Source organism: Scyliorhinus canicula, chromosome 26, assembly GCF_902713615.1.
Source record: "Scyliorhinus canicula chromosome 26, sScyCan1.1, whole genome shotgun sequence".
In the NCBI taxonomy this organism is placed as follows: domain Eukaryota; kingdom Metazoa; phylum Chordata; class Chondrichthyes; order Carcharhiniformes; family Scyliorhinidae; genus Scyliorhinus; species Scyliorhinus canicula.
The window spans coordinates 3,183,040-3,204,199 of NC_052171.1; the positions used below are offsets into that span (position 1 = coordinate 3,183,040).

The window sequence follows — 21,160 nt, forward strand, 5'->3', positions numbered from 1 at the left end:
ATATACTGAGTGCTGGTGTCAAGTGTATTAAAAATGCCACCTCACTCATCAAGATCACACTGGTTTGGTCAAAAGTTCTGCATGTGCATGCTAAGTTTGAGCATCTATAGAGCCGAGAGGCGAAACCAAAAGAACAGCTCACAGAGCCACAGCCCAGCTCCACCCACACAATAACATCACTGAAGCCATATAAGACAAAAACCTTTCTTAAATGGACACTCACATGACAACATTCCTGTCAGCTCTCCTGGTGAGGGCAGAATGTGATTGAGTCATGAAGATTGCCTGGTTGAATCTGTCTGTGGTGAAGTACCTCATCTTAAGGACTCTGAGCTGCAGAGGGAAAAATCAGCCAATCATCTTGTGAGCCCTGCGCTTGTGTATTTGAGGAGAAAGTAAACATTAGGCTTAGTGCTGTCGAATGATCTCAATTGATTAATGTCTGACTTAATACAACAGTATCGACACCTGGGAAAGGTAACAGAAAACAGGTGGCACCTGTGGACCTCTTATCTACTCCACTATGAATCAAAGCCTTCAGCTAATGACGGGAAAAGTATGCCATAGGAGTATCCAACAAATAGAATTGATATATCATGCTGAAAATTAAGAAGGGACCAGGGAGTGAACTAATCACTATCCTTGTTGAGACATTCATAGAATTTACAGTGCAGAAGGAGGCCATTCGGCCCATCGAGTCTGCACCGGCTCTTGGAAAGAGAACCCTACCCAAGGTCAACACCTCCACCCTATCCCATTAACCCCACCCCACACTAAGGGCAATTTTGGACACTAAGGGCAATTTATCATGGCCAATCCACCGAACCTGCACATCTTTGGACTGTGGGAGGAAACCGGAGCACCCGTAGGAAACCCACGCACACACGGGGAGGATGTGCAGACTCCGCACAGACAGTGACCCAAGCCGGAATCGAACCTGGGACCCTGGAGCTGTGAAGCCATTGTGCTAGCCACAATGCTACCGTGCTGCCAGCCGTTCGCTGACAGCAAGATTCTCTGGTTCTGCCGGCAGCGCAACCCCGCTCATGGGTTTCCTGGTAGTGTGGGGTGGCTTTAATGGAAATTCCCATTGAGAGCGGCGGGAGCAGAGAATCCCGTCGCCAGAGAATGGCACGCTTCATTCCGCCGCTGAGGAGGCCGGAGAATCCTGCCCACATTTTAAGAAGTGAATCAAACTTGGATATCCAGCCAGTTAAGTCGAATGCATCTTCAGAATGAAACAGGGAATCTGTTCATTTTAGTGTGCTACACCAAAAATCGATGTGCATGCAACAAGAAAAGAAGGGTGAAGACAAAGGCTGTTCTTAAGTGCAGTATGGAGTGAGCATTCAGTAAAAAATTAGATAAGTTCAAGATTTACATACAATCCTAGAAGTATGAAGTTGGGGTTGGGAAAGGAATAGTTTGGAGGGATATAAATTGTTGTGTCCCAGACAAGATATGCCCTTAATATTACTGGAGTGTAGGACAAGGTCAGGAAATGTAAATTAATAAGTACTTTCTTATATTTGTCTAAAGGAGTACTCAATGTATAGAGTCTATCATTGCGATTCTTTCCAAATTAAACATTGATCTAAATGTTAAATGGAGGACAACTTCAGGCTTCAGCAAAAATAAATAGCATCCATGAATGTTCTCCAAACTTGTAGAAATTCAGTTTCTGGAATCTAACAAGGAGCCAGTGAAGTAGAAAGTTCCTATTGAGGTATTTCAAATATGAAGTAGTGAGATAAAATCTTGTGCTGCTCTTTTAAAATGTAATTCTTATTTATGTAATTTTGTCAATTTATATCCTTTGATGTTTGCAACTTCCTTTATCTTTTTGATACCATTTAAGAGCTTTATCATTTCATTGAGATCTGCTCCTTGATCAGCTTTGTTCCATCGAGACATTTGTACAGATGCTCAGGAGCGGAATTCTTTTTTATTGAAGTCTGCTAACATTTGGTGGTATCTAAATGTGGAAGAAGGCTGAAGAGAGACATCAAACTGCCTCTGTTTCAGAATGTTCCATTCCATTGGGATAAAAGTAACTTGATGCTTTTGGAGAATGATGTCCCGTTTAGCAAGCTGCCATTGAAATGTTGTTACTTAAGAATTTCACATCAATAAGGTCAGTTCCAAAGGCTGAACCAACCTTTATACCAAGGCCAAACCTTTTAGCTCATTCCTGTCAAATGACCAATTAGGCAGATAAACACAAACTACACATTTCAGTAAATTATGTTCTTCAAAGAACAAGTGTCTCTATTTTTAATCTCATAAAAGTTTCTGAGCAGTGATTCTGTTTTTAGCTTGTTGTAACTATACCCTTGAGGCTTTGAGTCATCTCACCAATGTTCTCATTCTTCAGGCCAGATTTCAGCATGTTGCGACAAGTTGACACTTGTTGTGATTTTGGAGGTGATTAAATGTAGGTGTTTTGTGAAAACTGACATACAAGGCTGTTGCTAGATGCTATTAAAATTTCTCAGCAGGTAGCAAGCAGATTTTAACTTGTTTGGAAAACTGCAAGGCCTTAGTGTCTTCAGTGATGGGTACGTGACTGATCAAGGTGATAAGAAAACGACTCCCATCAATGTTTTCCCTCTCTTGCTCACCTTTTAGTGTTTTTACAAACTGAATTAGCAGCAAAGAAAAAATGCCAGTCTTTTGTGAGTGCCCTGAATTATTTTCATCTCAAGCTTTGCAAAGATTCATTCATAATGAGTGAGTTACAGTTCTCTGTCTCATGCATTAATTTACTCAATTGTCGGGCAGCACGGTGGCACAGTGGTTAGCATTGCTGCCTACGGCACTGAGGACCCGGGTTCGAATCCCGGCCCTGGGTCACTGTCCGTGTGGAGTTTGCACATTCTCCCCGTGTCTGCGTGGGTTTCACCCCCACAAGCCAAAGATGTGCAGGATAGGTAGATTGGCCACTCTAAATTCCCCTTAATTGGAAAAAATAATTGGGTACTCTTAAATTTTTTTTAAAAATTAATTTACTCAATTGTTGATTTCCTTAAATTGGTAATAAGGCAAGTGATTTTTGAGAAGTGACATGCGCTATTAATCGAGTTTTGGAATTTTTGAAAAAACGTGAGTCAAAGAGGTGTGAATGTGACACGTCTGAGCTCACCGTAAGCAGAAAAAGCTGCTTTCTGGAACTCTGGCGACTTCCACAATGAGTAAGATGTGTGATGGTCCACTCATTTTGAGCTGGATGTAGAACTGCTCAATCTTCTACCGAGACCCATGGCTAGAACTGGGTCCAGTGAATTGCCAGAAATCGCTGGGCACAAGCATTTTTCAAGTTTAACATGAATAAGGCTGACTGGAAGTTCCACGATGTGTGGGTCATTTCTGAAGCAGGAATCTCAGATTTAAATGCTGGGTTAGGGCCTCCAACCTCTGCTACATTCTGGAGTATGAAGGTTTGATAAATGTAAAATGCGTGTCATAGTCATGATGTTTTTATATACAAAGTACAAGACTTTCATTGAGTAACTGGTGTAGTTTGTCATGATTTGTGCCTTTTTATCTCATCCTTTACCATTTCATCTCAACAGAGAATCCACTTTGTTCATTGTAAAAGTATAACCTATTGTGAATGTCAAAAGGCCAATATTGAATGTTGACTGACTTTGTCCTGTGTCATTTTCACCCACCTGAGGTCATGACCAGGTTTGGAGATTAATGCTGGTTGTTGTCAGTGTCTCTCAGTGGCAGATCACCACTTCCTGTAACATCAGGCAGGCAAACTGTTTCCTTATTTTTCTTCCCAATTCCCTCACTGCCCACACCAAAAACAATGTGCTTGTTATTTTTGCATCTCTAAGCTGCTCTGTCCAATGTGTCAGCAGAAAATAAGAAAACAAAAATCAATGTAAGACCTTGGGCCTGTGCTGTAAGTTGGTGCAATTTTTTTCTTTTTGATGGGATATTCAATATTTCTGCCTTCTGTGTGCACATTCCCACTTCATATCTTTTATCCCAAACATGTTTAAACAAACAAAATTAGACTTTGAGCCTTTTGGAAAGATTATGTCCCGTCATTATTTTTGCCCTCTCACCTTGTGGTGTTTTTCATCATTCATTCTGTTTACTGTGTAACATGCTCTGTGTGTTTGTTTCCATCGTCCTTTGCATGCTGCCTCCAGCCAAGGGCGCTGAGAGCAGTGCTGTAAGGAACCAGTCAGGTGCTGGGCCTCAAGCCGAGGTGCTCCAGTCTGCTCACCCTCCGCCTCCTGTACTCTGTAAGTTGTCTGGGCATGCTGTGTTCTGCATTTCACGTGACTGCCTGTGTGTGTTCCCAAGTTGTAGAAAGTGGCCATTCATAAAAAGAAAACATAAAATATGTTTTGATATGTAGTCCATTGACAATTTAGCTGTACATTTCTACTCTGGGTTAAAGGGATTAGTTGTTTTCTGGGTCTCCCCAACCCTTCATAGTAAACAAAATTGAATGATGTTTTGAAATCAAATCACTAATTAGTCCCAAAAATCTGTATTTTTCATTGTTTATCTTGTCTTCTATCAAGCAAGTGAAAACTGAATTATTCTAATCATGAAATGGTAAATTACTGAAATAAAAATTCCATGTAACAATTAGGTAAATTTGGTCATTAGACACGACAGAAACACACAAAAAACAATTTGAACCATTTGAGACAACAGTTTCTGCAAATGTAATCGCTTACTGATAATCAGATCTATCTAGAATTATACAGATACACAAGCAAAATTTAGTACCTTTAGAAGAAGTTAAAATCTTGTACTCACACAATAACATGGAGTAATCTTAATAATGTATTAAACTTCCTCAAAAAACATAATATGCACAATAACTTCATTGCAGTGTGGATGTAAGCCTACTTGTGACACTAATAAAGATTATTATTATATGCATGTATGTCCAGCATACATTTAGATAAAATAATGCCAAAACAGTGCCTATAAATCTGACAATTCATTTCATTTTTGCAATTTCAGCTACATCTGAGAAACTTTAAAGCCTCACATTTAAAATCATATTTGTTACGTTACACAGCAGTTGGCAAAATTGAGGTGACATGATAGACAAAGACAGAAAGAAAAGACACGGAAACCAAAATAATTTTGTTATGCTTGCATCTATTTTATTAATCATTACAACCTGAGATATCAACGAGGGATGGGGCCTAAAAATAAGTTTCCATTCCAATTTATGAAAAGTGCTCTTTGCACAACGTCGCACAATTTTGAAATCCTTCAGTTATGGAATTACTTCTAGATGTGAACTGTTCTGAAACTGAAACAATTTGCCGGTTGTGTTTTGAATGACGTTAATTCAGCGCCAATTTTTTTAAGGTTTATTTTTGCTTTACAGATCTAATAATGTAGCTGTGGGCTATTCTCCTTAATGTAAACCTAATCACATTAAAACTGCAAAAGAGTTCTCCACAAGTCTTTAAATAGATTATATATAACACAGCAGTGGAAAGTGAACATGCAAATATTGAAAGCTGCAATAGTTAACCTAGTAGTTACTTGTCAGTGCTTTTTTCGATGAGTCTAAAATTAATCAGCTTGTTGAATATTGATGCAGGATTTATTATGAATGGCCTAACCTAAAAACTGCATGCTGTTCAGCTTCAGCACCTTGGCTTGAACCATTAAGACTGTTTTACATGGTGAACTGTAATCATCCCAAAGTACAGAATTTCATGTTTGAAGCTGCATGACTTGTGATTTTGATGTCGTTGATTGGATGGGAAAGAAGGGTAGGGGCACAATGTCTTTGGCCTTGAATACCATACCTTCTGAGCTATAGGTTCAGTTTACAGCCAAAACTCCCTACAAGATCGCTTGACTGGCTCAATTGGGAAGGCAAAACATATTTGCAGGGAGATTCAACAGTTTCAAAATGGATCCATCAGTCCACCTAGCTGTCTCCCTTGAGTGTAGAATTGCCTCCTTCTCCACTGTAGAGATCCTATGGACTGTGATTCGATTTCTTCCCATTTGGGAGGTTCTTTTAAAATAAATCTAGTGTGCCCAATTCTTTTTCCAATTAAGGGGCAATTTTGCGTGGCCAATTGACCTACCCTGCACATCTTTTTTGGGTTGTGAGGGTGAGACTCATGCAGACACAGGGAGAATATGCAAACGCCACATGGATAGTGACCCGGGGCTAGGATCGAACCTGAGTCCTCAGCAGTGTGAGGCAGCAGTGCTGACCACTGTTCTGGCTTTATCCCACTGGGGAGTGATTTAGCTATCAGTTGTGGCTGTGGTACTGCACCATGGTCCAATCCCAATCTAGATTCACCCCTGACATAGATTCCCACAAAGAGCCTGAGCTTAATTGTAGGAGATCGGAGAGAGTTTTTTTTAAATTCCTTCATTGGCTCTGAGTGTCACTGGTAAGTCTAGCAATCGTTGTTCATCCTTAAATGCCCTTGAGAAGATGGTGGCAAGCCACATTCTTAAATTGCTGCAGTCTATCAGCTATTAATACACCAAAAATACTGTTAGGAAGGGATACATAACTACTTATCCAACTCTAAGGAGTCTGAAGAGGAGATGGGAGGCATCTTAGTAGGACGCCTCATAGTTCTCTTGACTGGGAAGGAATTGGGAGCATGGAGTGGGTTCAGATCAGTTAAATTCTACCATTTTAAATTGATTTTTTAAAAGTTCTGTCAGTGACTCATTAATGGACATGGCAAAATGGCACCAAAATGTGGGGTCATGCAGCTTAAAGACATTCAAATGCAACATCCATAATAAAATCACATTGCATTCGTCTCAAATATCTCCAAAGTTTCCTATATTTCTAATGATATGTTGTTAAAAGGATCTCTCATAATCTGCCATCTTTAATGGCCTTGGTGGGTGGGAGGAATCTGATAATAAAATTGAGTTATAGGAAACTATATGGAATTTTAGAATAAATGATCATCTGTTGAAAAGATTGCTTTGCATAATTTTATTATTCTTGTGAAAGTTTTAAAATGTTTATTTAAACAAAGAATGATGTATTAGTTCAGATATAAAGGATAGCTGACTGGGACAGCATGGTACCATTCCTTCAACATTGGTGATCCAAGTGCAAAACAGGCCTGCAGTTCAGGACAGTGGGCCCCTGCCTATGTCAGGAAAAGGTACCACATTAGTACTCGTCAGCTGTCCTACTTAATAATGAAAATGTTGAAACGGCAGATTGGATTCATTGAATTAAAAAATGCTACCTCCAATTTGAGTTTTAAAATACTGAAACCTCTAGATTCTATATTCCTGCTGCCGAGATGGAGTTGTGTCCAACTTCCTCGAAGCAGTGTGATTCCATTTGAGGATAGCTGTCATCCGCCCAGAACTTTTATTGCACTGGTCACAAGGTCAGTTATGCAAAACATTGTTAAGAGATGTCTCTCACTGAATCTGACACAGTATCTCACTCCTATGATGGTTTTCACTATTAGCTCAGAAAATATCAGTGGATAATCTGAAACTGTAGTCATTAATTGGGTCTAGGTGTTGCTTTGTAACAGTTTAACACGAGGTTTTGGATACGACATTTTGCCAAAAAATGTTTGGTGGGTAAACTGCTAATGCAGTCTGATATTCACTGTGACTTTAACCATCAAGAAACAAATAATGGATTATGTTTGATTTGAACAGTGGAATTTCATGACTCGACAATCATGAATGAGGAAAAACTAACAGGTTGAATGTCTAGAGTCAAGATGGATTAATTCACTCCCTTTTCCCAACACCTCAAATATTCATGATCATTTCAGTAGCCGAAAGATGTAGAGCTAAAATTAAGAGGTGAAAATGGGCTAGAGATACGTTACTGTACATCTTAGTAAATTTGGGCAATGCTACATTGTTGCAATATGGAACAGTTTTCTTGTGTTTCAGCAAGTGTTGTTTTGAATTAACAAGTGCAGTAAATTACTGAACCTCAATACACACTGCTCTGAAGCATGTTTAAGGGTCTCTGTACACCATGATGCTACAAAAAGCACAGTGTGTAGCACTGTTGCTTCACAGCACCAAGATCCTGAGTTCAATTCCCACTTGGGTCACTGTCTGTGCGGAATCTGCACGTTCTCCCCGTGTCTGCATGGGTTTCCTCCGAGTGCTATAGTTTCCTTCCACAAGTCATGAAAGTCATGCTTGTTAGGTGAATTGGACTTTCTGAATTCTCCCTGCGCCGGACTGTGGCGACTCGGGGATTTTCACAGTAACTTCATTGCAGTGTTAGTTTAAGCCTATTTGTGTCACTAATAAAGATGATTGTTATTTTAAAGTGTACAGTGCAAAAGAACCAGCTCCATTCATTTTGGAAAAGACAAAATTTCAGATTCTTGCAGTGCAGTCGTTACTGACTGAAGCAATTTTATCATAAATGCTGAATAGGAACCAATGAAGCACAAAATAATGTAATTCCCATCATATAACTCCCACAGATGTTTAACCTATGACAGGAAATCTAAAACAGGTTGGTTCCTGATGTATTATTGTGCAATTCGGCAGTCTCATTGGCTGACTAATATTCTGGAAATCAGCCCTGTGCTTTTCTGTTGCATTGTGGCTGAAATTAATCCAATTTGTTTCTGCACAGTTCCTCTACCCTGGGCACAGAATGTACTTTGGGTAGGGGATTTCAATGTCCCATCACCAAGAGTGGCTCAGTAGTACCACCGACAGACTGAGTTGGCCAGGTCCGAAAGGACATAGCTGCTAGACCACCAGCATGCTGAAAATCTCCAACTATCCTCCAGTGTTGTATGGCACTACCACAGTGCTAAATGGAATAGATCTAGCAACCCGAAAACTGGGCATTCATGAGGCATAGTGGGCCATTGGCCACAGCAGAATCAACCACAATCTGCAACCTCATGGCCCGGCATATACCCCACCACCATCAAGCCAGGGGATAAAGTGCAGGAGGGCATGCCACAAGCAACACCAGGCATAGCTAAAAATGAGGTGTCAACCTGATGAAGCTACAACCCAGGACTACTTGACTTCTAAACAGCATAAAGCAGCAAGTAAACCTAAGCGATTGCACAATAAAGGTAATCCTGCTACATCCAAGCATAAATAGTGATGAACAATTAAACAAATCATGGAGGAGGAAGAGGCTCCACAAATATCCCCAACGTCAATGAAGGAGGAGCCCAGCACATCTGTGCAAAAGACGAGGCTGAAGCTTTCGTAACGATCGTCAGCCAGAAGTGCCGAGTGGATGATACATCTCGGTCTCCTCTGGAGGTCCCCAGTATCACAGTTGTCAGTCTTCAACTAATACGATTCACTCCATGTGGTTTCAAGAAACAGCTAAAGGCACTGAATGCAAAGGCACTAACAATATTCTGGCAATAGCACATGACTTGTGCTCCAGAACTTGCCAAGCCCCCGCCACGCTCTGGGTCACTCTCCGTGTGGAGTTTGCACGTTCTCCCCGTGTTTGGGTGGGTTTCTCCCCCACAACCCAAAGATGTGCAAGGTATGTGGATTGAACACGCTAAATTGGCCCTTAATTGGAAAAAATTAATTGAGTACTCTAAATTTTTTTTTTTTTTTTAAAGGACAAAGCAGCCCACTTGATTACTACCCCTTCCACAAACATTCAATTCCTCCACCACCAATCGACGTGGCAGCTATGTACCATCAACAAGATGCACTGCAGTAACTCGCCAGGGTTCCTTAGGCAGCACCTTCCAAACACACGACCACAACTGTCTGGAAAGACAATAGCAGCAGATACCTGGGAACCTCACCACATGGAGCTTCCCCTCCAAGTCACTCACCATCCTGACTTGATAATATATCGCCATTCCTTCACTGCCGATGGGTCAAAGTCCTGAAACTCCCTCCCTAGCACCACTGTGGGTGTATACAGAGACTGCAGTGGTTCAGCAAGGCAGCTCACCACCATCTTCTAAAGGGATGGGCAATAAAGCTGGCCGAGCCAACGGCGCTCAACTCCCGTAAATTAATTTTTAAAAATTGAAAACTGTCAAGAGATATGCTGAGATGTGGTGATGGTGTGTTAGATTTTTTTAAAATAAATGTAGAATACCCAATTAATTTTATCCAATTCAGGGGCAATTTAGCATTGCCAATCCACCTACCCTGCACATCTTTTTGGGTTGTGGGGGTGAGACCCACGCAAATACAGGGAGATTGTGAAAACTCCACACAGACAGTGATCCAGGGCGGGATCATATGGGAACATAGAAATTTATATGCATATTGCCATCTGAAGTTATGAGATAGTGTTGGTAGAGGCTCCAACTTTCTTTCCATCACATTGCTGACCTGGAAACCTCTCCTAGTCTTAGTGCCGGCCATTGGTATATTTCAAGGATTTTTCCTGTTTGGCCATTTTGGGAACACTCCTTCTTTGCCCTTCAAGTTCTGGGGGAAGACTTGAGCCCAGAGCTTCTGTCTCAGAGGGTGGGATGCCACTAGACTTGCCCAGAAATATCAGGGGATAAATGGAATAGCTGATTTTCACACAGCTAATGTTTATTATATTTTCTTATTGCCCATCAGAAAGCTGATTTTTTTTTAGAACGGAAAACTTGTGATACTGTGGGACATGAAAGGATAGGAGCTTTCAATATCTTTCATGTTTAAATATTTGAGATTGACTTCAAAACTCAAGTTTATACCAGAGGGAAACATGTTGCAAAATGAAAAACGATAGAATTTTTTATAAAAAGAAAAAAAATTAAATGACCCCAAAAGCTTTGCAGAATTGGAAAATAAAATAGAGAAATCTTAAAGAACTTTGTTTCCTACCATTTGGGGTCTACACAGGAGGTACCATTGATGATGTATCTGAAACCAGTATTTTTTGCTTTGAAAAAGATCCAGGAATACCAAGATTAAATCCCAAGTGTCCAGGGATCAGTCTGCACTGATTTAGTGCTGTCGATACATCATTCCATTTCCGGGACCACAAAATGTCTTTAACATAGTGCGAGAGATGGTGAAGTGCATTGAATCTGTACTTTCAGGTGAATCCAACCTCTGCAGTGCCACCCAACAACATTTTAACCTCTATACAAAACAGCCTCTGATCTGATGCAAGTTCTGCAGTTTGGTGAATTTTACTGTTTCTCTTTTTCTTCAGCGACTCTCTCCCTGTCTGTGTGTTACTTTATTTCCTTGTTCAACTTATGGGAAAACAAAACATTGAAATATATTGGTAAATATCATGTAATAGCAAATATAGCTTTTAAAACATTGTTACTAAAACAATACACAAAATGGATGCCAAACATGTAAATTGTACAGCTTTGTTGTCGTTGAGCTCTTGAAATCAATTTCATGTCAATTCACCAGCATAAGGACGTAAGAAATATATTTCAAATTACTTTAATTTTCCAGAAGGATTGTGCTTTTCACAAATTTTCATCCCAGCTTCTCTTCATCTCCCATTATTAGCTGCAAAGTTCACAGATGTTCTTAGCAGTGTGAGGAGAGGGTCAGGACCCTTTTCTGAACACGAGGGGCCCCAAACTCCTGCCCCACAGCCTCCGATGCCTCCTCTCACTCCCTCCTCTCTGCCTTGTAAGTAAATATGTGACAGGAGATCACTGAGCATGCAGCATGCGTACTGACAGCATGCAAGTCCTGTACGCACACGTGATGAGCTTTCTGCAGTAATTAGCAAAATATTTTGATGGTAAAATAAAGGATACAACCCTAAGGTATGCATGGCCACTGGGGGTTAAAGCTGTTTACCTCCCTGGTAAATAATGCCACGGTGATGTAGTCCCCTTTCAAGCACACAGTTTAATACGGATACATTCAGTGCTGGTGGATGATGTTCAATAAGGCCATTGTGAATTTTGTTTCATGATGTTTGCAACCAAACCACAAGCAACACAGTCCCCCTGCTGTCCCTCAATTTAAAGCAGCATTGCCATGAACAACCACATAAGATATATTGTTAAGGAACTTGCTTTCAATGAGCAGAACAAAGCTGAACATTCTTCAGTGACTTTTCAATCAGAGTAGCATAGTGCAGCCATGCTATATCTTACTTAACTCTCCAATACTCTGGGTGGAACAGTGGTTGGCACTGCTGCCTCACGGCGACGCGGATCTGGATTCCATCCTGGCCCCGGGTCACTGTCCATGCGGAATTTGCACATTCTCCCCCTGTCTGCATGGGTGTCACCCCCACAATCCAAAGATGTGCAAGGCAGGTTGATTGATAATGCTAAATTGCCCCTATTTAAACAAAATTTAGGAAACTTAGACACAAGAAATAATTACCTCTGAGCTGAAGAATATTAGAGTGTGTGCCTGTTGTTACTGCTTTCAGAAGAGAAATATATCTGATCAGGCACTTTTAGATCCTGATCCTTGCTTAGCCAGCCTCCAACTTCCACCCTCTGGAGGTCATCCCAAACTCAGCATTGAATGCCAAACCCTCATGAATTTCCATCCACTCTGCTTACCAGCCTAAATGACCAGTCCAGCAATGCCTTGATATAAAATGCTCGCCGTTGTGTTCAAATCCCTCCATGACCTGCTCTGTCTATATCTGTTACTCTATCCCTGTAACTTTCCAAAAACTGTGCATTATCCACACTATTACAACTCTTTCCCTCCACTATTTGTTCAGCCATCAACTGAATGTCTTCTCAATGTTGCCATCCACTCCTGCTTTAATACTTTCAAACAATGGAATCAGAAGCTTGGTGGAAATCTGAAGCAGAACTGGTTGCTCTTCATTCTAATGTGTCGATTAGGCAATTTCATTTATACAGTCAATTCCTTAAGTTGTCATGACAAAACACTTCAAAAACTTTTACCTAACAGTATGAAGCTGTATAAGATGAGGACTCTGAGAATTAAAATCACATCACTAAATCTTTAACTTGCTTGCTGAGAAATGCAGTAACCTGAAATAGATTGGCATGCATACACTTGTAGCAATTGTTTACAATCCTGTGTTATTATATCATTTCTTCACCTTCCATCCTCAGCTGCAAAGTTAACAGATGTTTTAAAGAGTGTGCGGCGAGGGTCCACACCTTTTGCTGAATCTGAGGGCGGCCAGTCTGTTCAGACACCACCTCTCACTCCCTTCATCTCCACCCCTTGTAAGTAAGCAAGCAGTGCTTCCTGACTGAGATTCTTCATTCCACAGAAGGCACAGAGAATGCTATGTGCTTGCAGCATGTGGAAGGCATGTATCTAATAATTGACAGTGATCCAAAACTTGCGCTAGATGTTAATTTAGTACATGAGTATGTAAATAAGCATTGCTTGGAACTCGCGTGGCTCTTGTTACTGGGCAGCAATGAGTAGAACTTTGCAAGCAATTTAGTATTTAATTTCAAACTGAGCTTTTAAACTCAGTGGCATGATAATACAGTAGAGAATAATAGAGTACGTGAAAAAATCCAGGCGATAAACATTGCTTCTTGAAAAATACCTGATATATTTACATTCTTGGATTATAATCCGATCTGTGATATTTGAGAATAATTCTTAGTTGTTCACCAACAGTCGTTAGCACTGCTGCCTCACATTGCCAGGGACCCGGGTTCAATTCTGACCTTGGGTGACTGTGTGGATATTGCACTTTCTCCCCGCCTGCGTGGGTTTCCTCCAGGTGCTCCGGTTTCCTCCCACAGTCCAAAGATGTGCAGGTTAGGTGGTTGGCCATGCTAAATTGCCCCTTTGTCCAAAGGTTAGGTGACGTTACAGGGAGTGGGCAGGTGAGTGGGCCGAGATTAGGTTGCCCTTTAGGAGGATCAATGCAGACTCGATGGGCGGAATGGCCTCCTTCTGCACTTTTTCTCCTATTAATTAGCATAAATTGAGTTTTGAATAAATATCAGAGCTAAAGTCGTAGTCATTTGTAGCTGAGCCGATTAAGTTTTCAATCTGGTTCTGAATGACCAGAATTCAGAAGGTTTCTAATCAATGCAAGTTGACCCATGGACAAGCATATATCTCATGGGTGGAATTTTCTGGCCCCATCCTCCAACAGGAAGTATTCTGTCATTTTTTAAACCAGTGGTTATCTACTGTTAAAAATTGAAAGTTCATTTTCCTACACCCAACATCATCAGCTCCTATCGACTGAACGCCTACCCATGTGTGTGAAAGTGAAACTTAATTTTAATTCTAAACATTTTTGAGCTACTTATTTGATGAAAATTATTTTTTTACTTTTTAAGCAATCATGGGCGGGATTCTCGGATCCCGTGCCAGGTTGGAGAATCGCCCGGTGGGGAAGGGGGGGGTGCGAATCCCGCAATGCCGGGCCGCTGATTCACCGGAGAATCGGTGCCGATGATGTCGCCGCGGCGCTGGGTGGGGGGGCCGCTCAACGATTCCCGGCGATTCTCCGCGCTCGACAGGCCAAATGCCCGCCGAGTTTGGCCACGTCCTGCTGGCATCGATCAGGCCCGCGATTGGGGGCTACCGATCGGTGGCCGGGCTAATTCCGGGGGGAAGGCTACCCGCCCGAGATGGCAACCAATGCGCCTGCGAGGATATGCGTCGGCCGTGCTGCGTGAAGCGTTCCAGTGCCGTGCTGGCCCCCTGTGCAGCGCAGGATCGCGACTCCTAGTGGCCAGATGATGCCGGCGTTTACGACAGCATCAACGCTTAAGCCCCATTATCGGAGAGTCCCCTCCTATCCTAAAGTAAACACTGGTTGAAGGCAACTTTGCCCGATTTCTATTAATGTTCTGTGAGCCAGCTATAAAGAATGCAGGCTAATGGATCCTGAAAAGACTTCCCAAGATTATCTCTCCCATTTTTTGACGAGGCGTCACCAACTATTCTGCACCTACCTACATTATTAGCCCAGTTGATCTGACAGACATTACAAGTTGGTATTTCAACTTGCTGACCTTAGGCAGGTTTCCTTTTGCCAAATGGGTACAGTTTAAGTTGAGCATACTGTGAAAAACCTGTTTCATATTGAGACATTGCATCTTAGTATAACTTTTTGAAATTGAAATATAAAATGCTGAGGCTGGAGACAATAGATGGGATTCTCCGTCGGCCGACGCAGGAATCGGGAAAGGCGATTGGATGGAGAATCGGTCATAAAGCCAAAATCGTGGCCGACACTGGGAACACGGCAGAATGCCATGCTCCGGTGCCTCAACAGCGGCGTCATGCATTGTACTCCGCAAGTACAGTAAACGGCGTCCGCACATCATCAGCTGGACTGACCTGGTATTCTCCACGATCCTCCGCCAGGTGGAACTACTGACAGCGTGCTTCGCTTGTGTTTCCAAAAAACAGGAAACAGGTGCTGCGGCTGATGCAGGAGAGACAGAGAGTGAGGAGGTAGGATGTGCAAAGGCACAACTGCGGTCTACCAGGACCAAGGAGGCGCCTGCAGCGGCAGAGCCTACCCCATAGGAACAGGAAGCAGCGGGGAGGATGGGGAGCCAGCTACCCAATACACCGAGGAGGAGATAAGAATGAGGAACCGCATGAGGTCTCACAGGCAGTGCCTGTCATTTGAGGACCTGCTGGAGTGGGCATGCCGTAGAAGTCTGTGGCTGAGCAGTTGGACAGTGCAACGTATATGCCAGATCATGGCATCACCCGCTCCTGGTGCCCATCAAGGTGATGGTCACCCTGACCGTTTACGCCACAGGGTCCTTCCAGACGCTGAGTAGGGACCTTTCCGGGACTGCATCTGCGCCGTCACGGAGGCCCTATATGCCCAGTCGGCACAATGTGTTAAATTCAATGTAGACTGAGCCCACCAGATGCCCGTGCAGCGGGGTTCACCGTCATCGCCAAGATGTCCGGGTCCAGGGGGTGATCGACGGGCAGCGTGTCACCCTACGACCACCGGCCGGTGACAGGCTGGTTTTCACGAACTGAAAGAATTTCCACTCAATGAATGTGCAATTGGTGTGTCATCAAGTACATCTGTGCCCGATATCCGGGCAGTGTGCACGATGCCTTCAACCTGGCACAGTCGACGATCCCTGACCTCTTCAGGGCACATCCCCTGGCTGACGGGTTGGCTCCTGGACGACTTGGTATGCTTTAAAAGCCAGCTATTTAGCCCCTATAATAATAGCTTGTCACAAGTAGGCTTCAATGAAATCACTGTGAAACGCCCCTAGTCGCCACATTCCGGCGCCTGTTCGGGGAGGCCAGTACGGGAATTGAACCCGCACTGCTGGCAAAGCACATCAGCTCTCCCAGGAAGGATTACAGAACTAAATGGCACTGTCAGACACAATCCAGTGAAATGCAGCAACTGGACTTGGGCCAAACAAGCTAGCCAGCTCCTGCACTTGACACCCAGTCTTCAGAGGGCATCTTCAGTTTTTCTGCTGGCTTCATTAAATAGCACTACTTTGCCATGTAATGTAACTTTTAAAACTTGGACATTCAGTACTGTCAGAATTTTTGGACACTGCATGCAAGTTCTACTTTTCTTCTCAATTCCCCATGTTACTTTACACCATTACTATTTTGGTTCAGTAAAATTCATTTTATAGCAGTTGTGCATCTGATGCTTTGTTGATCTTTATGAGAGGGGGCGGCAAGATGGCAGCATTATATATATTTAAACTGTCAGGATACCCAACGTATTGATTGGATGTGTGATCTTGCATTTAGCCTACAGAATTTTGTGGATCAAACAATTTATTCCAACTTGTGCTGTTCTTTCTGAAAAGTATAAATTGGTGGCTGTGACTGTATTGCTTATTTATACCATTTCCATTTCAAATGAGAGTTGAAACCAATACCCAGGGCATTTCCACTCATGTCATTTCTTTTGATTCATCAAGTCATCAACTGAATATTAAAATAGCAGTTCAAAAACATTGTCATTGTAAAAACGGATCAATTTTCTTGCTAATGATATTTAATAAACTTGGTAACATGGCATGCATAACCCGCAATTTCTGCACCTTGTTTCCATTGTGCAACCAAGATGTGCAGCATGTTTGAGTGCATTTAAAAACTGCAACATTAGTCAATTGCCTTCTGTGCAGTAAAACCGAGATCAAATGCTTGCACAGTGCATAACTGATCAGTGATGTGCTAATCATTCATTCAGCACCATCAATGGCACCGCCTGACTTCTGCCTTTGATTTCTTTGTTTGTTGGCTGACCAATTTCAAACTTGATTAAAAATTAATGCTTAGTTTTCTGCATAACTGTACTGTTAACTGATCCAGACAGATCAACTGGCACTATGCAAGATGATTCTCTGAATTAGATTATAATCCATGCACAGCAGCAACACAGCAATATTTGCTCGCAAATTTACAGATTGAACCTAAAAGCCATATTCTCTACCATTTTACCCTAGCGATTAAAGAGCTAATATGAATACTCTTTTTTTAATCGATTTTAGAGATCTTGATTCTGCATAGCGCCTTCAGGTGCTAAAATTGCAGCAATGGTTTCCTGGACTCAACTCTGCAGAAACCAACTTGCTGGTCTCAGCAGACAGTAGAAAAAGGGAGGAAGAAATATTTTTAAATCTTTCCTCATTCCGGGCATCTCTGACAAGCTTCGAGACAGCTGCCTAAAGAATGACAGAGGACTGCTAATCTTTTTATTGGTTGGAGAACAGTGCACATGATTAGGGTTGCAAAGAAGAGGGGAAATTAATTAATTACAACCCCATGACCAAAAGGTCCAATGTCTATTGAATTGGACTGCGATTTTGGAAAAACTCTTCAGTAGCTCTTTGTGTTACAGCACGCAAGTACAATTTTATTCACTGAAACTGAAATTCCAAGGTCACTGGGATTAAGATCACAGCCATATGATGCAAACTATTTTCAAGTCCAAAATAATGTGTAGGATGAATCTAGTTCACTATCTTTGTTAACATGAGGCAGTCAAATTTAATCTTTAATGTGACTGAATACAATAAATAATCCACAACAACATTGTTCCAAGACACAGTTTTGACTAAGAGCGGGACAGGTCTCCCTGGCACCATGGCCTTCAACGAACATCACAAACAAATTTTCTGGTCATTAATCCATTCCTGTTTGTAACAACTACTGTACGTAAATTGGCTTCCATATTTCTGTTTAGGACAAAAGGCCTACACTTCAAAAAGTACTTAAATGTCCCACTGAAAAGGGCGGAGAGGAGCTTTAGGTACTTGGGGGTTCAGGTGGCCAGGAGCTGGGGGGCCTTGCATAAGCTAAACCTCAAAAGGCTGGTGGAGCAAATGGAGGAGGTGTTTAAGAGGTGGGACATGCTGCCGCTATCTTTGGCGAGTAGGATGCAGTCAGTCAAGATGACGGTGCTCCCGAGATTTCTGTTCCTGTTCCAGTGCCTCCCCATCCTTATCCCGAAGGCCATTTTCAGGCGGGTTAACAGGAGAATTACGGGGTTTGTGTGGGCACAAGGGTGAGAAGGGTGTTCTTGGAGCGGGGCAGGGATAGGGGGGGGGGGGGGGGGGGGGGGCTGGCGCTTCCCAGGCTATGTGGGTACTATTGGCCTGCCAACGTAGCAATGGTGCGTAAGTGGGTGATGGAGGGGGAGGGGGCAGCATGGAAGAGGATGGAGAAGGCGTCATGTGTTGGCACGAGCCTGGAGGCGCTGGTAACGGCGCCGCTGCCACTCCCTCCAATGAGGTATACCACGTGGAGGAGGCACAGGGGAGAGGTGGGGGCCTCGATGGGGTCCCCGATACGGGGAACCACCGGTTTGTTCCGGGGAGAATTGATAGCGGATTCCTGAGTTGGCACAGGGCAGGTGTCAGGAGGTTGGGGGACCTGTTTATAGACGGGAAGTTCGCGAGCCTGGGTGAGCTGGAAGGGAAGTTCGGGCTCCCTCCGGGGAACACTTTTAGGTACATGCAGGTAAGGGCGTTTGGCAGGTGGCGGAGTTCCCTCTGCTGCCGCCGCGTGGGATCCAGGACAGGGTGCTCTCGGGGGTGTGGGTTGGAGAGGGGAGGATCTCGGCAGCGTACCAGTGATACAGGAGATGGACGAGGCCTCGGTCGAGGAGCTGAAGGGAAAATGGGAGGAGGAGCTGGGTGAGGAGATAGAGGAGGGGACGTGGGTGGATGCCCTGGGGAGGGTGAACTCCTCCTCTTGTGCGAGGCTTGGCCTCATACAGTTTAAGGTGCTGCATAGGGCTCACATGACCGGGACAAGGATGAGCCGGTTCTTTGGGAGCAAGGACAGGTGTATTAGGTGCTCAGGGATCCCAGAAAATCATGCCCATATGTTCTGGGCATGCCCAGCGAAGGGACGTGCATAGATGTTCTGTGCTAATGACGGGCGCTATTTGTTTACACGGAGGGCGTTCTGTCCTTTCTGTTGAAGGGACGGGCAGTTGTTTTGTGGGAATGACGGGTTTTCATTTATCTCTTCCTTTGTATATGTGTGGGGGGGGGGGTTGTTCTTTCTGTTCTTTGTAATTTTTTTTTGTTGTTGATATTTTATGAAAATGTTTGTAAAGTATTTCATCCTGAGGTCATAAAAGGTGATAGACCTCATTTCCTAAGGCCTTCCTAGCCTGTACCGGTTATGATACCACCCCTAGTCAAAACCCTCAGCACTTCTTAGTGCCATCTTTAACTGTACAATCAGAAGTGTAATCTGCAAAAAATAAGTTCCTAATTTTGGACCCAAATTTTTACACCATTCGGAATGGAAATTATTTATTATTCTTGAGAATATGGCTTTATTTGTGTTTTTGGAGAATTCTTCATTCCCTCAAAATTTAGCCATTTCTGCTTTAGTCTATGATATAGTATGTGTCTTTCACATTTTATATAATTTTTTTCACAAACTCAGTTGCTAAAGGTTTGGACCGTGTAAGTGTTAAGAGTCAATCCAATGATTCCAAGACACCCCTCAGCTCACCATCTCCAACTCAATGTAAGTGTTACAGATATTGGTTCCCAACTCTGTGTGAAGAATGGCTTTGGTTTGCCATTTAACTCATAATACTGCTGTAAAGGTACTTTAATATAATGATGCACAATGAAAAATGACATGTTCCACATAACTAAGATGATTACACATGCAGCTGGAAAATTGCCAAGAGATGACCCAGAAGTTTAAATACCAGTTCTGAGCTAAGATTCCAAACGTCTCCAGTGAAGTAGAAATTTGCTTGTTCGAGCTGGAGTAGAAAAACAGAGAAGTATGCTTATGCACATCTCCACTGAGGATCATGCACTGAAATGTCCAAATATCCAAACTAAGTGGAATAGGATTAGGAAGAAAAAGATAAGAAAAGACGAGTAAGAAAGGGTTCAGCAGATTGTGGTTAAAATTAGGTATGGCATTGGACAATTCATATCAGAAAATAACTGTGGTGCAACTGTAGCCTTTTCCCGATAGAAATATTTTTTATACCTTTAAACCCAAAAAGAAATTGTTTATATCCACACTATTTTGAAAGTATAAACGATGAACGCTTTCTTTAAGAAAAGTTTTTTTTTTTAACTTGCTTAACTTTTATCTGAGCATCACAAAGATGATAAAAGCTGTGCCTAACTTAGACTACTGTATTTTTGCAAAATGTTTCAAATTTAACACAAAATGGAGGAGGAACATTTTCTGGGTGACACCATTTGGAAGAGGGCGCATTTCCAAGCGGGAAGAGGGCGCTTTTCCAAGTGGTGCCAAACTAACTTGTGTCTACTGCACCCGTTTCCCTGCTGGCATTATGAATGACTGGCACATAAAAACTGAGACAGAGGAGTGGCAACTTTAATAATAATTATAATAATCTTGTCACAAGTAGGCTTACATTATAATAGGGTTTATAATCATCTTGAAAAGAACAAGTTGATTAGCGATACTCAACACGGTTTTGTGAAGGGTAGGTCATGTCTCACAAACCTTATTGAGTTTTTTGAGAAGGTGACCAAACAGGTGGATCAGGGTAAAGCTGTTGATGTGGTGTATATGGATTTCAGTAAGGCGTTTGATAAGGTTCCCCACGGTAGGCTATTGCAGAAAATAAGGAAGTATGGAATTGAAGGTGATTTAGCAGGTTTGGATCAGTAATTGGCTAGCTGAAAGAAGACAGAGGGTGGTGGTTGATGGCAAATGTTCATCCTGGAGTTCAGTTACTAGTGGTGTACCGCAAGGATCTGTTTTGGGGCCACTGCTGTTTGTCATTTTTATAAATGACCTGGAAGAGGGTGTAGAA

General features: G+C 42.6%; 1 protein-coding gene and 1 long non-coding RNA gene across 52 annotated transcripts in view; one reads left to right on the forward strand and one right to left on the reverse strand.

Annotated features, from left to right (window-relative positions):
• The window catches only part of LOC119957389 (calcium/calmodulin-dependent protein kinase type II subunit beta), a 313,459-nt gene that overhangs the window by 277,500 nt on the left and 14,799 nt on the right, over positions 1 to 21,160 (forward strand). For 3 of the 50 annotated variants that reach the window (XM_038785348.1, XM_038785350.1, XM_038785349.1), the window contains 4 exons: positions 4,164 to 4,259; positions 11,452 to 11,577; positions 13,005 to 13,121; positions 19,792 to 19,875. The exons of 45 other annotated variants lie outside the window; for them this stretch is intronic. In XM_038785348.1, coding sequence (XP_038641276.1) covers positions 4,164 to 4,259; positions 11,452 to 11,577; positions 13,005 to 13,121; positions 19,792 to 19,875 — 423 coding nt within the window. The remainder of the gene's footprint in view (positions 1 to 4,163; positions 4,260 to 11,451; positions 11,578 to 13,004; positions 13,122 to 19,791; positions 19,876 to 21,160) is intronic. 2 more of the 50 variants (XM_038785351.1, XM_038785352.1) reach the window with 1 other exon arrangement.
• The window catches only part of LOC119957392, a 73,230-nt gene continuing 56,272 nt past the window's right edge, over positions 4,203 to 21,160 (reverse strand). Inside the window, exon 3 of one of the 2 annotated variants that reach the window (XR_005458793.1) lies at positions 4,203 to 4,303. This is a non-coding gene — a long non-coding RNA (uncharacterized LOC119957392). Of the gene's footprint in view, positions 4,304 to 11,109; positions 11,181 to 21,160 lie in introns of those variants that run through there. The other variant, XR_005458794.1, reaches the window with a different exon arrangement.